The sequence below is a fragment of the Barbus barbus genome (assembly GCF_936440315.1).
Source record: "Barbus barbus genome assembly, chromosome: 19".
In the NCBI taxonomy this organism is placed as follows: Eukaryota; Metazoa; Chordata; class Actinopteri; order Cypriniformes; family Cyprinidae; genus Barbus; species Barbus barbus.
In genome coordinates, this window is record NC_136747.1 from 3,559,788 (window position 1) to 3,577,426 (window position 17,639).

Genomic DNA, 17,639 nt, shown 5'->3' on the forward strand with positions numbered 1-17,639 from the left:
AGGCTTATTCATTTTTTATTTTTATTCAACATATTCCCAAAATATATAATGAAATATCTCGATTCTCAAATATGAATAAGTAAATGCATTTTGCACCTTCATAGATTATGTTAGTTGATCTATAACGGGCGATGGGCAAAGTAGCCTAATAGTATAATCTAATAACTTTGAATAAAAATCTGTCTTTTTACTTAAGTACCAGATATGGGTGTTACCATAAAATATTTTTAATATGAATGAATTTGTATTTAATGTGAATTTAATAAAAACATTGCAAGTTACTATAACATTTTCTTTACAAAAAGAGAGAAAAGAACATTTACAAATTTTGGTATTTTTGTATAGTCTCACCCAACACAATTTTTAAATTTTTTTTATTCTATACTTTTAACTTGTGATAAAATCTAAACCAGGTCAAATTCATTACAACAACGGTTTATTGATTTCAGCCTTTAAGCAGCCATTGAGTGCTACAGCCATATAGTGGCTATTGATATTTTTGATATTTTTATGCCATTTTTTGTCACCAGATGTCACCACAATTTTTTCAGAACAGGTTTTGATTGTTTTGGTTTTTTTTTTTTACTGACGTATAAGAGATATTAAATATAAAAATAAGTTTATTCAAGTGTGCTATTAGTATACTTCTTTTAAACTAAAAATAGGAAAATATACTTTTAGTCTACTTTTTATGTACTCCTCAGAAATATACTTAAAATGACATTTAAGTATACTTGACTTATACTTTGAAAAAGTCTACTAGAATCTGTGTTTTCATTGTTATACTGTACGGGGCGCTAGCACACATCATCTGTACAGAATTTCCCAAAAAACAGAAACCGACTCAGCTTCCAGGTGTAATCTAACACCATCATCAGACATAAAACAGCATCAAAACTGTGTAACGGTACATTTGACAGTTAAAGCAAAACCAACAAACACCAAAAATCACAAAAACTGCATAAATTGATAGTTTTTATTTTATCGAAGACAGTGATATGACATTTATTAAAAATAAATCAATAAATTAGGATCACTGCTGAGATCTTCCACGAATGACAAATTAAGGGCTGGTATACAAAGGATGCTTGAGGGTTAAAAGTCACATTATCAGCACTTATTATGTGCCTTCACACAAAAAAAAGAAAAAGGAAAAAATGCAGAGGCAGAGAGAGAAAAAGCAAAGGGCTAAAGGCAGTAAAACATCACAAACATGGATTCAAAGCTCCAGCAAATCATCATATAGAATATTTAACAGTTTGTCACACTTTAATTCTTCTAATTAAATATATTTCCCATTATAATCACTTGTCTTAGTTGATACTAGTAATCTATAACACATCATATTTATAATATTTCATTAAAACCACATTAATAGTAGGCCACTCCATTAAAAAAGGTAATATAAATGAGTCGTTTATTAGTATATAATATAGATATATGCTGTATAAAATTAAATCACATGTCTAATACTTATACTTCCACTGAAGATGAGGCATCATCTTAATTTATTATTTATTTAATCTTAATTGCAAATCATAAAAGATAAGGTTAGAGTCAGGACATACCAAATAAATAAAAAAGGTTTTGCTGTAAAATGAACAGGTAAATATTAATATGTAAAACGGTAAATAGTTTATGTTATCAGTTATTCTTTATTATGTGTAATTGTGATGTTCTATTAAAACTTCTACAATAATATCTGAAATTAGAGTGTGCTGTGTTCTATTTTAATTGTATATTTGTAACAATAATGTTCATCATGCAGCTCAAAGCATTATGGGTAGAATCTCTCGTCAGTCTATTCTGATTCATCAACACAGTTTCACCGATGATTGACTCCAAACAGTAAACCCAGGATAGAGCGTCTGAGTGAATGTGGTCTGGACTGAGTGGATGAGGTTCATTGTGTCAGAGACGCTGTAGAAGGACAGAGTTCCTGCTCTGAGATCCACATACACTCCTATTCTCCTGCAGCTGGAGCCAACAGGGAGTTTAGTCTCTTTATTATTGTGACAGAATGAGAAACTGGAGGGAGAGCAGAACAAACTCCAGGACTGATCATTACATCCAAAGAAACACTCATCACCAGGTCCCTTCCTGCTGATGCTCTTATATGACACTGATATATACACATAACTCCCACTCCACTCAATCTCCCAGTAACAGCGTCCACTCACACTCTCTCTACACAACACCTGATAACTATTAAATCTGTCTGGATGATCAGGATACGGCTGAGGTGTGTCAGTGTAAGTCACCACTCTGTTCTCTTCAGACAGACGGAGGTGTTTATATGCAGTGTTTGGATCCAGAGTGAACTGATGGGAATCTGATGGAGATAAAACACATCGGAATCAGGAATTATGAATCTGTTTGATGTTTTGATGTATCTGAACTCTTCATGTTCAGTGTATCATCAGTGTCTCAGTACAGATGAGCAGATATCTGTGCTAATCATCATTTACTAGGGCTGCCCCCTAATCGAGGCGTATAGTACGACACAAGATAAAATATATGTCCATGTTAATCAGAGCTTTTGTTTTTTAAACTAGCCGTGAATTTCTCATTTAAAACCGGTTTATTTATTTATTTATTTCCGCGACGTCGTAAAAACTGTGGACTCACTCTGAGTGTATTCCATGACAAAGATGTTATCAGTCACTCAGTACATTTAATGATGTTAAAAGGTTTAATATTTATGAATTAGATTATAAACGTATTCATTAGCGCTTCCAGAGAGGCTCCGCCCACACACGCCTCTGATTGGCTGTGATATTTGATTGATTCTGTCGCATCACGTGAAGTGTGTTCTTTCACTGCATGATTCAGTCTCTTAAAAACATTTAGAATGATCACAAGATGCAAGATATGGGGCAGAAAATTTATTAATTAAATCATCGGGGGAAGTCGTGGCCTAATGGTTAGAGAGTCGGACTCGTAATCGAAAGGTTGCGAGTTCGAGCCCCCCGGCCGGCAGGGATTGTAGGTGAGGGGAGGGAATGTCCAGCGCTCTCTCCACCCTCAATACCACGACTGAGGTGCCCTTGAGCAAGGCACCGAACCCCCAATTGCTCCCCGGGCGCTGCAGCATGGCTGCCCACTGCTCCGGGTGTGTGTTCACGGTGTGTGTGTGTGTGTGTGTGTGTGTGTGTGTGTGTGCATTTGTTCACTACTCACTGCTGTGTGTGTGCACTTGGATGGGTTAAACGCAGAGCACCAATTTCGAGTATGGGTCACCATACTTGACAATACGTCACGACTTTACTTTACGACTTTACACTGTTTTGAACTGACCACCACACATGAAGAATATCAAACACTTTAGGAGGCAGCTGTCCATGGAACAATAACACACTCAGCAAAATATCACCTAATTATCCTCATCCAGAAAATCCCAGAAAATACTGAGATATCATTTTTTGTCAAATATCACACACCCCTAGTCAGGACATGCAAACGTTTGTTTCAATCATCGGCCTCAAATGTGTTTTATCATCAGAAACATGTAAGTAGTATCATCATTACATGGCCACTCAATCCAGGGACGTGCAGAGTTCCTCAGGGGCTCACATGGAAAAAAATATAGGTCAAAAGATTGGATACATTACTATTTGATATTTTTGCAAGAAGTCACTTATAGTCATCAAACCTGCAATCAAAATTTGAATATACTTTATTTAATTTACTTTATTTACTTAATGTATTTTATGCAATGCTGATTTATTAGCAATGTTGAAAACCTGTGATACTTTTTTCAGGATTCTTTGATGAATAAAAAGTTAAATAAAGAAAAACATTATATTAAATTTTAATATTTCACAATATTAGGCTATAGTTTTTTTCTATAATTTTTGATCAAATAAATGCAGGCTTGATGAGCATAAGGCACTTTCATAATGCGCCATAATTATCAAAAATGGTAATATAATGAAGTCCTTTCACATCACCATTTCTCCAGCCTACACTTCACATAATAGGCCTGTAGGTGGCACTTGGGCTTAAATAACTATGATAGTTTCATCAAATAGTAAACAGTGTATATCAAACATAAATAGCCTACTGATTACCATTATTCTGACTTTTGACGCTGCACGGTTTTGTGAGTTGAGCAGATCCAAGTGCAAGCTTTTATTCAGACATAGTCAAAACACAGGCAGGTCAAACAACAGCAAACAGGTATGGCACAGGCCAGACTGAAGAGCAATCTTAAATGGGCTTGAGTCAGATGACAGCAAACGTAATCCAGAGAGCAAGACAAGAGGGCTATCTGTAAACGTGAGCAAAGTCCAGGCGAGGAGCAAACACAGTCCGAAACAGCAAGCAAAGGGTTAATCAAAAATACGTGGGCAAGAATCAGGAACTAGGAAATCTGGAAACACAAGGAGACTAAACTAGACTAGAACTAGGAACTAGAAACTAAGACAGGAAATGGCTCCGTAAAGCAGCTATCATTATGAGAGCGATAAACACAGAGCAATACTGGAGACTAAACAGAAAATAAACACGGAATGGCAAGTAGCTAACGCTAGGATAGTGCTAAACGCTTAGACAATACTCGGCCATCTGAACAGGATCTGAGTGGGTGTTATGTAGTGTGAGCAATGGCTCTCAGGTGAGCATGTCAGCTGTGTGATCAGTGCAATGGATGATGGGAAATGCAGTCCAGTGTGATGTGTGGTGTGAGAGTCAATATGATGGAGAGGCGACCTCTTGTGGCAGTTGGATGGAAAACCATGAACTGGATTCATGACACCAGCAATGTAATTTGATTTATAAAATGAGACAAACCGCAGATCCAGATTGCTCCACAAATAAGCTCATCTGTCCCGTGTAATTTTCAACCGATTTATGAGTAAGAATGGAAAATAGCCGCTCCATTTCACATACTGTATTGTCCAATGAAACTTGAACTTCTTGTGCCAGATCATGATTGGTTGGTGTATTATACATGACAAACGGGCATTGATGAATTATGTAATATTCTAAAATATTTAATATGTGGATTTTTTTATTGAATTGACACACTAGCTTTGATTATTGATGAAAAATGTTTAAAATATTGTTTGGTTTATTTTCTCCTTCCGTCGACCCATATGCACTCTGAAAGAACCATATATGGCTCGCGAGCCTCGGTTTCCGAATTGGAGCTGGAGTCCCCAAAGCCCCCCCTTCTGCACGTGCCTGACTCAATCTAATGTTAACCTATAAATGTGTGCTATTCCAGTGTGGAAGCTGAACAGTAGCTCACTGCATGACCGCTGCAATCATTTGCATTTAACTTAAAATACTCCGTCATTTTTGGTCATACAGATAAAAGTAATACATCTTTCGAATCTGTAAAAGGTCTTTTGTGTGCACTCACAATAACAACAACAACAGCAACAACAACAAATATATATATATTAACCGAAACTCTGTGCTTGCCTCACAGACATGAAAAATATATCTACAGAAAGCCATATGTGTACTTTTAAGTGAGGCAATTCAAATGGAAACAAATATTTTCAGATTATGTAATCCGTATGAAACATGTCCACTGTGGAGATGACGAGTCAGGGTCGACTTCATCACTGCAGCCGAAAATACAGAAAACACTAGTTTATCAATCAATTATTATGATGTTAAGGCAGTCTTCTTGCTGTTTTATCCCTGAAATATTCATAATCATTACTTCTGCGGTGCGCTGTGGCAAGCTTTATGTGTGCACTGATAGGTTATAGGCAATTAAAGGGTCATTATTATGCATTAAATGGTTCATTAATATAAACGTGCGATTAGTTGACTAATGGCTTCAAATTAATGACTATTAGTCGATCAGAAAAATATTTAGTCGAGGGCAACCCTATCATTTACATCAATTATAAAACTCTTTTTTCTCCTTCTGCAGGAAGAACATGAACTCAGTGAGTTTTTCTGCTTGTTTTCTTACTGACTTACATTGTAGGAAGTCCTTCCTGGTTCTGGGAGCAATGTTGGTGAGTGTGACTGTGGAAATCAACAGACATGAACAGTGTGATTCTCATGATCCTGCATCCATTCCTAACACATTTCTAATATGATGTTCTCCATGATATGAGATGATGATGGACTGGTTTCTGAGAGCAGATGCATCTCCAGGACTTTACCTCTGTCTGAGATCTTCTTGAGCTGCTCTTTGCAGAAATCCTCCAGTTTGTCTCTCAGCTGATGGACAGATTCTCTCAGATCATCAGAAGAGAAGAGAGAACTGAAGAGATCATCATTTCCGTCTGTAGATTCAGGAGGTGCTGAGAGAGACTGGAAACTCTACAGAAAACAGAAATCAAAACTCATCAGCTCCACACTTCACCCAATAACCTGCAGGAACATCAGATTTGTGCAGCTCTTGAGCTGTTGGTGGTGCTAGTGGTGTTTGACAGCTAAATATATCTTCCAGAAGAAAGAGCTCAGAGAAATTAATCCTAAGAGATTTCCAGAGCTGGATTTTATATTTATCACACATTTATCTTAAATTGTTTTAATTTATATTGTAAAATGCATTGTTTTTTTATGTCTCAAATCGTGTTTATTTGAGAAGGCTAAACTGATCAAACATATGCTCAACTCTATAGCCTAATAGCCTATAGCCTAATATTTAAAAAAAAAATACAATCATGTTTCTAAATTAATTTAATAAAGAAATGAAACGAAACGAAATATAACCACTTTGCCATTAAGAACCAAAACTGAACTTTTGTAATGGCTGCAACAGCAACTGTGTAAAGAGGAAGAGAGAGAGAGAGAAAAGACACGGGCTCGGGTCGGATTAAATTAATGAAATAATCTGAATTTAATAATAATATTTATCTTGTGGTAACACTGCCGTGTGGGAAGCTCTGACACAGAAAAACACCATAGATACGTAAGAGAAAGCCGTAAAATGTAAGTGTATCATCTTTTGTTGGCCTAATCTGTCTGCTGCACAAGAGCAGGTTAAAATTTTTGAGTGAATGACAATTTTTGAAGCATATATATTCCATATGATGTGATTAAAATCATACTTATTTTACTGTGGTGGGGATTATGATGAGCAAACAAACTTAAAAGTTCAATCTGAACACTTTATGTAATCTGACTCTTTTTTTACAGAAATTCTGAGCTGCTGCATGAACCTTCATCAAACATATGAGGTGCGAATTCTGGGTCTGGTCCTAATGACTGTCAAAAACTGTAATGCTTAAGATTTAATAATTACCTTACCATATATATTTATACATATATTTCAAGGCTGCAACTGTGAAAACCTTTTTAGATAATGCTGCTGAAATGGAGGTCAAGGGGACTATGAAGAGGTGGCAGATCAAAAGGGTGGACTTCAGGAGGCAGACACACTCTGTGAGTTTAAATGTCCATCTCTTTAGCCTTCCATACACTACACACTATCACATTTCTATCATTCAAATCCCTTAAAGGATCTTTATGCTGCTCCAATTAGGGTAAGCAGCAACACTTGGCAACACTTCCCATAATATCTAATGTACTTGTTAATTTGTAAGAAGAATGACATCAATGCTTATATTAGTTGCTTATATACTGTCTTACCCTAGGTTACAGTAACCCGCTGATCCAGCCGGTATCCAGACCAGACCAGACGGTGGACCTGCTCCCAGGAACAATCACAACACATCCCTGAATATCAGCGGAGACCATGTCAGCTAGATGACAGATCCCTGTGAAGAACTCATTGATGGCCCCAGCGCAGATCCTCAGCAAAGACTACGAGAACCAGACAAGACCTCTGCACAGACCCTTTTTACCAGCTTCACCTACTGGCATGATGTTTCTTCAAGCAGAAGAAGTTGGATGAAATATTCTGAATGATATCAATCCACAATCTGACTTGTGATGCAGCCTGGAATAATCACACCACGTTCGTTCGTTTGGCCAGAGGAGAACTGGTTTCCTGCTGAGTCTGGTCTTTTGGGGTTCCTTGTCACTGTTGCCTTTTGTCTTGCTTAGTTGAAGACACCTATTATTCAGCAATATTATTGACTCAACTGCACTGATGCCATTTGATAAGAACTGAACTATGACACATAATGTTTTTTATATATATAATGTACAGTAAATATAATTTACTTGTTACTTTGTGGTTTAAAAAGTGTGTTATTGTTTATACTGTAGTGTATTTGTTCAGTGTTAATATATATTTATATTAAAGTATTTGGTAATTTTATAATTAAAGCCTTTTTAATGTTTTTAAATGGGTTTATGTGTGTTTCACTGCTGAATTACATTTAGCAGTTTCTGGGCCACATTTGGCCGGGGACCAAGCCGAGTCTCAGCCGGATCTGCCTTAAAGTGTCTGGGCCAGACCTGGGCCACATAAAATAATAGAAGTCACTACAGTATGCGGGCCAGATCTGGGCCACATCAATAAATAAGAGTCATTTTACAGGGCGTGAGCTGCATCTGGGCCAGAGGAAACTGTTTGAGTCGGTTTTCAGTGCGTGGGCCAGTTTTGGGCCGGGGACCCAGCCAGAATTGGGCCAGAAGTTAAGCAAGGTTGTGGCCCAGAGGTGGGCCAGACAAATTTTGCTATCTGGGCTGCATACTGAATTGACAACCATGTATTAGTGTTTTCCAGTTTTACCTCTTCATGCAGTTTACATTGTCATGGCTGATTTCAGCCAGCATCACTACAGAACTTTTAATGTTCTCATATATCACACGACTATAACAATAATTCTGTGTCACATCTGAATGGATGAATCAACTTGTGCTGTTTATCACTTTATATTGCGTGCGGCTGGCGGATGCATTGCATAGCGCCGAATCCGATTCACACTTTTGGAGTATTTGCTTTTTGCCGTTCGCTGTAAAACAGTTTGAAAACAGTGCCTAATGTGGGGGAGGTCTTCCTCGCTTCGGCGATCGGCTCACTACTCGACCGATCCACCCGGGAATGTCCCGGTGCTCCCGATGGCCAGTAGGCTCTCCCTGCTCATGGGTGAAAAACAAAAGCGGCATTGAGTGGAGTTCTCTCAATGCAGCAGACACACGCACTCAGTCGATGATTGGCGGGAAAAGGTAGAATGACTGAAGTGATAATGCACCGATTACAGCAAAGAATCACGAGTTTCACACAACTGTATGGGACACCATTATAGGGGAAGCTACAGTAGATTACGGACTTGCGAAGCAACAAAACAAGTGGGTATACCGAGGGTATACGCAAATATTGATCCTTAGAAGTCGTAATACACAAACAGCCTGAGAAAAAAAGTAAGCATACGGCGTATACTTGCGTATGGCCCCGACTACACCACTGGTCTCCTGTCACAGCAGGATCTGCTCAAGTCCACTATGATGCTGTTCTTCTAGATCTGTGTTACCTGCAGGAAATGGATGTGATCGTCTGTGTGTGAAAGCTGCTCCAGCTCAGTGTTTCTCTTCTTCAGATCATCAATCTCCTGCTCCAGTCGCTCCATTTGTCCTTCAGCTCGACTCACTGCAGTCTTTTCCTGATCTCTGATCCGCTGTGTCACCTCAGAGCGGCTTCTCTCAATGGAGCGAATGAGCTCAGTAAAGATCCTCTCACTGTCCTTCACTGCTGTCTGTGCAGAGCGCTGTTAGGACACAAAGTGATTCAGGATTCAGTGAGTCTGAACTGAGACTGAGACAAACTTCTCTTCTTCTCCAGACTCACCTTATGAGAGTCCACAGCCGCTCTCAGCTGCTCAAGATCTTTCTGTCTCTGCTGGATTCTCTGCTGGAGCGTCTTCTGCGTCTCCTTCAGCTGCTTCTGCAGGACAAACGGATGATAGTGAATCTCACAGGAAACTACTGGCACTAAATCATCATGTGAACAGATGAATCCAGTAAAAGTGGAGCTGATAACTAATAGCTGAAATAGATGAATAAACATGAAGATTAAGGCGTGTTTCACACTGCAAGTGTAAGTATTATAAAAGTGAAACTGAGTCAGAAGTAGAGCTTCAGACTGACAGTGTTTCTGTGTAATTAAGCTCTGGCTCTACACAGAAAATAAACAGACTATTGGATCACTGCACTAAGTATTGACTTGATCTCTAGAATTAAATACCTGTTTCTCTGTCCTCTGGTCTGCAGCTGATACAGTGTCATGGTTTTTATGTTCAATAATCGTACACAGCATACATATACATTTCTGGTCAGTGCGACAAAAAACCTCAAGGAGTTTCTCATGTTTCTGGCAGATCATCTCCTGCAGTCGTCCAGTGGCTTCAGTCACTTTGTGTGGCTTACGTGAATGATACTCCTCATGACGCTCAAAATGAGTTTGACAGTACGACTCCAGACACACCAGACAGGACTTGACAGCTTTGTGTTTTCTTCCAGTACAGATGTCACACTCCACGTCTCCAGGTCCAGCAGGAACAGCAGCTGTTAGTTTGGTCTTCTTCAGTTTCTCCACCACTTCAGCCAGCATGGTGTTTTTACCTAAAGCAGGTCTTGGACTGAAGGTCTGTCTGCACTGAGGGCAGCTGTAGACTCTCTTCTGATCCTCTTGATCCCAGCAGTCTGTAATGCAGCTCTTACAGTAACTGTGTCCGCAGGAAATGGTCACTGGATCCTTCAGGAGATCCAGACACACTGGACACAAGAACTCATCCTGAGAAATTCTGGCTTCTGCCATTTTACTGCGTGAATTCAGAGACACAAACACACAACAGCTCAACTACACTTCAGTTTCACTTTCCCTCTACTCATTCCTGCTTCTGTGTTTGAGTCACGTGAGTAAAAAAAAACAGCTTCTTCATTCCGGCTCCTTTAGAGTCTCTCTCTCTCTCTCTCTCTCTGTGCGCATGCGTGAGCGTCTGAGCTGAACGGGTGTGGAGTGCGAGAGCGTTGGCCTGCGGGCTGTGTGTTTTCTATCTTTTCTTCTTTCTTTGGCAAAGTTTTTTGGTGTATTTGTGGAGGTTTTGCTGGAGTTAGGGAGAGTGTTCCGCGTGTGCTGTCGGAGATGGCAGCAGCGGAGAGCGTACAGCTTGATAAGCTAACGCGGAGGAATGGCATTAAAGTCATCTCCGCGGAGCGCTGCTCTATAGAGGACTGCAGCATAGCAGTTGCTCAAGTTGTGGGATATAAGAGTATCTTGTCGGCATCTAGGATGAACAGTGCATTTGTTTTGTTCCTAGATGACGTGAACAAGGTTAATGAGATTTGTATGCCCCAGTATTGGGAAGTGAAAGAGTGTTGTTTTTAAACAAAGTTAGAGATATTGTAAAGAGTTGTAAATCTGAAGAGTTTTTATTTCTAGGGGGTGATTTTAATTGTACAGAAGATGATCAAATTGATAGGAATCACAAAGAACCACATATGCCTTCGCAGTGTGTTTTAAAACTAATTCTGAAAGAATGTGAGTTGTCTGACATTTGGAGGGTTCTAAATAAAACACAGAGGCAGTACACATGGACACAAGTGAGGGAACATTATGTGACAATGGCTAGACTAGACAGGTGGTATTGTTTTAAACATCATTTTAATATTATTAAGCAATGTGCAATTTCTCCGGTGGGCTTCTCGGAGCATGGTTTAGTCAGTTGTAATGTTTTTATCACTAATGTAAAGCCAAGAAGTGCTTTTACTGCAAGATAATTTTTTTTTGTGAGGTGTTTGGCCATTTTTGGCAACAGTTTAAGAATAAGAAGTCATCCTTTGATTCTTTGCAACAATGGTGGGACATTGCAAAAATAGAGATACAGCAACTGTGCCGTATGTACACTTTCAATGCTTCGAGAGACATCTCCCGATCCCTGAACGATCTAGAGAAAGAGATCATTGAAATGCAAAATTTAATGGAATCTGTTAGAGACAGAGAATGTGTCAAAATTTTAAAGGATAAAAAGAAAATTTTAGATGATTTGTTGGGGGTTAAAGCACAGGGTGCTCTGGTACGCTCGCGTTTTCAGAGTGTAGCACAGATGGATGGCCCAACCAGTTTCTTTTTTGGACTTGAAAAGAAAAATGGCCAAAATAGAATCATGCATTCCTTGTTATCTGAATCAGGCACAGAAATTACAGAGGCTAAGGAAATAAGAAAAAGAGCAGTAGGTTTTTATTCTGAGTTATATACGAGTGGTCACGTGGAGGTGAAGGATATAGCCAGTAAGTTTTATGTGAGTTCCGGATGAAGCAAACACTGAGCTGGAAAAACCTTTCACGAAAGGTGAGCTCTATAACGCCCTAAAGAGTATGGAGTGCGGGAAAGCTCCAGGGATTGATGGAATTCCTGTTGAGTTTTATAAATCACTCTGGGCAGTTTTGGGTGATGATCTTCTGGAGGTGATTAATGACAGCTTGACCAGAGGGTCACTGCCGACAAGCTGCCGGAGAGCAGTGATCACCCTGTTACCGAAAAAAGGAGACCTCAGAAACATAAAGAACTGGCGACCTGTGTCACTCTTATGCTCTGATATAAAAATCCTATCTAAAGCCTTAGCAGTTAGGTTGAGAGAAGTGATTGGTGGGGTCATACATATAGACCAGACATACTGTGTTCCCAATAGATCGATCTTTGACAACATTCATTTAATTAGAGATATTTTGGACGTCTCTGGATCATTGGGTTTAGATTTTGGCCTTATTTCCTTAGACCAGGAAAAAGCCTTTGACCGGGTTGAGCATAAGTACCTCTGGAAGACTCTGAGTGAGTTTGGTTTCAGCCCGGGTTTTATCAAAATGATTGGGGTGTTGTCTGCAAACATTGAGAGTATACTCAAAATTAATGGAGGGTTGAGTGCTCCTTTTAAAATTACAAGAGGTATTAGACAAGGGTGTGCACTTTCTGGCATGTTGTATGCTTTAGCCATTGAACCTCTGCTGTTAAGGATTAGTGCAAACATTGATGGGTGGAGTATACCACAATCTGAGTGTAAGATTAAGTTATCAGTTTATGCTGACGATATTGTGGTTATGATAAAAAAATCAAAAAGTAGTAAACACTTTACAGGTAATTTTAAATGAGTTTGGTCAATTGTCTTCAGCTAAAGTAAACTGGTGTAAGAGTGAAGCCATTATAGGAGGAAAATGGGAAGGTAGATGCCTTCCTAAACTACCAGCTGGACTTGAGTGGAAGAAAAGTGGTTTTAAATATTTGGGTGTTTATCTTGGAGATGATTCAATGTTGCAAAAAAACTGGAAAGGGGTTTTGGAAAAAACAAAAGGACGTCTGGGAAAATGGAGATGGTTGTGGCCAAAAATGTCCTTTAGAGGACGTGTGACAATTATTAATAATCTGGTGGCTTCAACGTTCTGGCATCGTTTGGCATGTACTGAGCCGCCAAGTGGACTTCTCGCAAAACTGCAGGCTGTAATAGTGGATTTTTTCTGGACTAAACTTCACTGGATACCGCAGAGTGTACTCTATCTTCCTAGAGAGGAAGGGGGACAAGGACTGATACACCTGGTCAGCAGAGGAGCAACCTTTCGCTTACAGTTCATTCAAAGACTTTTAACAGGTCCAGAGGATCTGGTTTGGAGAAACGTTGCTGGATCTATTTTAAGACAAGCTGGAGGTCTGGGTTTGGACTTTAATTTGTTTTTAATGGATTCTAACAAGATTCCACTGAATGGACAAACACCTTTTTATAAGGGGATTTTTAGAGTGTGGAGCTTTTTTAAAAAGAGAAGAGGGGTTTCTGAGTCATCTTTATTTTGGTTATTAGAAGAACCGACTGTGTTTGGAGCCAGGTTGGATGTATCTAATGAAATTGCATGTGGATTTGAAAATGTACTGTGTACTTCAAAAAAGGTTAAGTTGTGTGATCTGATAGCTGAGGGGGGTACTGATTTAAATAACTCGAAAGGGGTAGCATCTGGTCTAAAATTAAAGTCGGAAAGATTGGCAAGAAAATTGTTGGAGGTTTTAAAACAGAGACTTACGATGGAAGAAAAGTTTCTACTTTTGATTTTTGGGGGAAAGTTTCTCCAAACAATAAAGATCCTTTTCCTGAAGTTTTCTTTACTCCTGATCTTAAAGGAGCTAATGGGGGGGATGTTGGAGAACTTGGAAGATTTAAGTATTCACGAGGCTGACCGTAAGAAATTGTATCGAAACTGTGTTAAAAGTTTTAAATAAGAGAGTTTTAAATGGAAGAGTAGACACTGTTTGGAGAGAGAAATTTGGCTTAGATCAGAGTATAAAACCCGTGTGGAGAGTGCTGTATAAACCTCCTTTGGGAAAAAGAGTGGGGGATCTTCAATGGAGGATTTAACACGGGGCAGTTGCTGTCAATGCTTTTATAAGTGTTATTAATCCTAATGTGTCTAATGGGTGTCCTTTTTGTAAAAAAAGGGAGACAATCTTTCATTGTTTTATGGAGTGTTCAAGGTTGGGTTATTTTTTTGATTTTCCTAATTTGTTGTTTAACAAGTTAAATGAAGGTTTTACTGTTCAGAGTTTTATTCTTGGTTACCGGTATGTAGAAAAAAATAGAATAAAATGTCAATTTTTAAACTTCATTATAGGTGAAGCAAAAATGGCAATATATTTAAGTAGGAAGAACAAAATTGAAGGGTCAGAAGGATGTGAAGTTGTCTATTTTAAAAAACAGGATAAAATCAAGAGTGTGGATTGATTATAAATTTTATAAGATGATGAAGGACTTGACGGTTTTTTCAAATCAGTGGTGTTATAATGATGCAGTTTGTTTTGTTGTAGATGATCTTTTAATTTTTTCTTGTGTGCTACAATAAGTATCACTAATGTGATGTGTATTGTTGTGGTTATATTTATATTGGAATTGTGCTGTAATGTATAAGAATTCTAAAATGTTTTGTTAAAATTCAAAATTTTCTCTCTCTCTCTCTCTCACACACACACACACACACACACACACACACACACACACACAGACAGTGTAATGCAGTGCATGGCGAGTCTTTACAGTGTCTGTTCTGTTGCATGTCAGTGTTGTGCATCATTCAGATGAACTGAGAACACATTTAAATGACAAACCAATGAATGATTTTGAATTGAGGGAGTAAATGGGAGGGTCTCACCCAGGACCGCTGCTGGCCAAATGGGTGCCCTAAGCAGAATTGTATTGTGCCTCCTCCCCCAAATATTATGGAAGTAAAAAAAACACCTACTATAGGGGTCAAAATAAAATGTAAATACAATATAAAAGTAAATAAATAAATAGTATTATTAACAAATTACAATTGTAGCCCTAGAAGTTACCTATGGCTATTATTTTATTAATACAAGATTCAAGATTCAAGAGTTTTATTCGTCACATACACAATTATACAGAGTATAACCAGCAGTGAAATGTAGGTCAGGTCCGCTCCAAGGACAGTGCAATTATAAAGTATACAAATATTAAGAGAAGAAAAGTAGAAAAAAATAAAATAAAATAAAAAGAATAAAATAAAAAGATAGATAAAAAATATAAATATAAATGTGCAGGTCAGTATGTTGTTGACTTAAATAGTACTAAGAGGAATGTGCAAAATAATGTGCAAAAAAGTTGTACAGGGTATATAATAGCAGCAATATGAGGTAGAGAAAAATTATGAATAGCTTATTGATATGGTGATATTTACATGGAGTCAAGTGATGTTATGACACAGAGTTAGAGTTTAGGAGCCTGATGGCCTGGGGGAAGAAGCTCCTCCTAAGTCTCTCAGTTTTTGTCATCAGGCTACGGAAGCGCTTACCAGAAGGAAGCAAAGTGAATAGCTGGTTACCAGGGTGATTTGAGTCCTTGATTATTTTGACAGCTCTATTTTTGCAGCGTTTGAGGTAGATGTCCTGCAGAGAGGGGAGAGCAGACCCTGAGATGCGCTCAGCTAAGCGCACAACTCTCTGTAGTGCTTTGCAGTCCTGATTGGAGCTGTTTCCATACCACACTGAGATGCACTGAGTCAATACACTTTCTATGGTCCCTGAATAGAAAGTTTTCAGGATTGCTGGTGAGACCCTGAATTTCCTCAGCTGTCGCAGATGGTACAGTCTTTGCCTGGCTTTCTTTACCTGAGTTTGGATGTGTGTAGTCCAAGTCAGGTTCTCGGAGATGTTTACACCGAGGTACTTGAAGCTACTCACCCTCTCCACAGGGGTCCCACTGATCCTGAGAGGAGAGTAGGGCTGCTGCTGTCTCTTCCTAAAGTCCATGATCAGCTCTTTAGTTTTGCTCACATTCAGAGAGAGACAGTTGTCCTGGCACCATGATGTGAGTCTCTCTACCTCGTCCAAGTATGCGGTCTCATCGTTGTTGGAGATGAGGCCCAGAACCACAGTATCATCAGCGAATTTAACAATGGATGTGGAGCTGTGAGAGGACACGCAGTCATGCGTGTAGAGAGAGTAGAGCAGGGGACTCAGGACACAGCCCTGTGGGGCTCCTATGTTCAGAGTGATGGAGTTTGAGGTGAACTGGCCAACTTTCACCACTTGAGGTCTGCCGGTGAGGAAGTCTTGAATCCAGTCACAGAGTGAGGAGTTTAGGCCGAGGTCTGTGAGTTTAGATGCCAGTTTGATGGGGACTATAGTGTTGAAAGCTGAGCTATAGTCAATGAATAGCAGCCTTACATAATTTCCATTGTTGCTATCCAAGTGTGTGAGGGAAGAGTGGAGAACGTGAGAAATGGCATCGTCCGTGGATCTGTTTGGGCGATAGGCAAACTGAAGAGGGTCCAGAGTATCAGGGATGGAGGAGCAAATGTGGCTCTTTACAAGTCTCTCAAAAACCTTCATGACTATAGATGTGAGGGCAACTGGGCGATAGTCATTCAGGCAAGAGGGTTTATTGTTCTTTGGCACAGGGATAATGATGGATTTTTTGAATGAGGTGGGAACCACGGCGGTAGCAAGGGACTCATTAAAGATAGAAGTGAACAAACCAGCGAGCTGATCGGCGCAGGACCTCAGAACACGGCCGGTTATCCCATCAGGTCCGGCTGCTTTCCTGACGTTCACTCTCTTTAGCGCCCTCCGAACCTCATCCTCCGACACGGTGATTACAGGATCATCGCTGCTCTGCCTGCTGCTTCCAGACGCGCTGGTCGGCAGAAACGCGCCACCGCCGTTGCCATCGAAGCGGCCGTAGAAGATGTTTAACTCGTCGGCCAGCAACGGATCTGCTCTCACCTCCGCGGAGGATTTGTTTCCGAAGTCACAGATGGTCCTCAGTCCCTGCCACATCCGTCGAGAGTCGTTGAGCTGGAAATGAGACTCAATTCTCTCTCTGTATCTGTGTTTGGCGGCTCTTACTGCGCGTCGGAGAGCATAGCACGATGCTTTGTACTCGTTCGTATTCCCAGACAGAAGAGCCTCATTGTAAGCGGCGGTGCGTGTGTTAACCGCGGCACGGATTGTTCTGTCCACCCACGGTTTCTGATTGGAGAATGTCCTTATCGTTATTGTTTCTGTAGCTTGCTCGGTTAGCGTGTTTACGAAGCTTAATGCTACATCCGTGAACTCGCTGACGTCAGAAGAACTCGCCCGGAACATGTCCCAGTCGACGTCATCAAGCGCCGCCTGCAGCATAGTCTCTGAGTGGGAGGACCAGCGCGTCACTACTCTCTGCACCGGAGGTTCCTGAACGAGCCTTTGTTTGTATCTCGGTGTTAGAAAGATGGCGGCATGGTCCGATTTGCCAAAAGCCGGTAGTGAGCGGGCTTTGTAGGCA

The 17,639-nt window shown here is 39.8% G+C and overlaps 1 protein-coding gene across 2 annotated transcripts; it reads right to left on the minus strand.

Moving 5' to 3' along the window:
* Nucleotides 1–956: 956 nt before the first annotated feature.
* Nucleotides 957–10,742, minus strand: LOC306885545 (tripartite motif-containing protein 16-like). Of its 2 annotated transcripts, none has more exons than XM_079442146.1 (6): nt 10,067–10,742; nt 9,671–9,766; nt 9,357–9,590; nt 6,129–6,288; nt 5,941–5,988; nt 957–2,332 (listed from the first exon to the last, which is right to left on the minus strand). In XM_079442146.1, the coding sequence occupies exons 1-6, from the start codon at nt 10,637–10,639 to the stop codon at nt 1,815–1,817; spliced, it is 1,629 nt and encodes a 542-aa protein (XP_079298272.1). In that variant the 5' UTR covers nt 10,640–10,742; the 3' UTR covers nt 957–1,814. The 2 variants fall into 2 exon arrangements, with proteins under 2 accessions (XP_079298272.1, XP_079298271.1); XM_079442145.1 differs by having other exon boundaries at nt 960–2,332; nt 9,671–9,868; nt 10,067–10,711.
* Nucleotides 10,743–17,639: the final 6,897 nt, after the last annotated feature.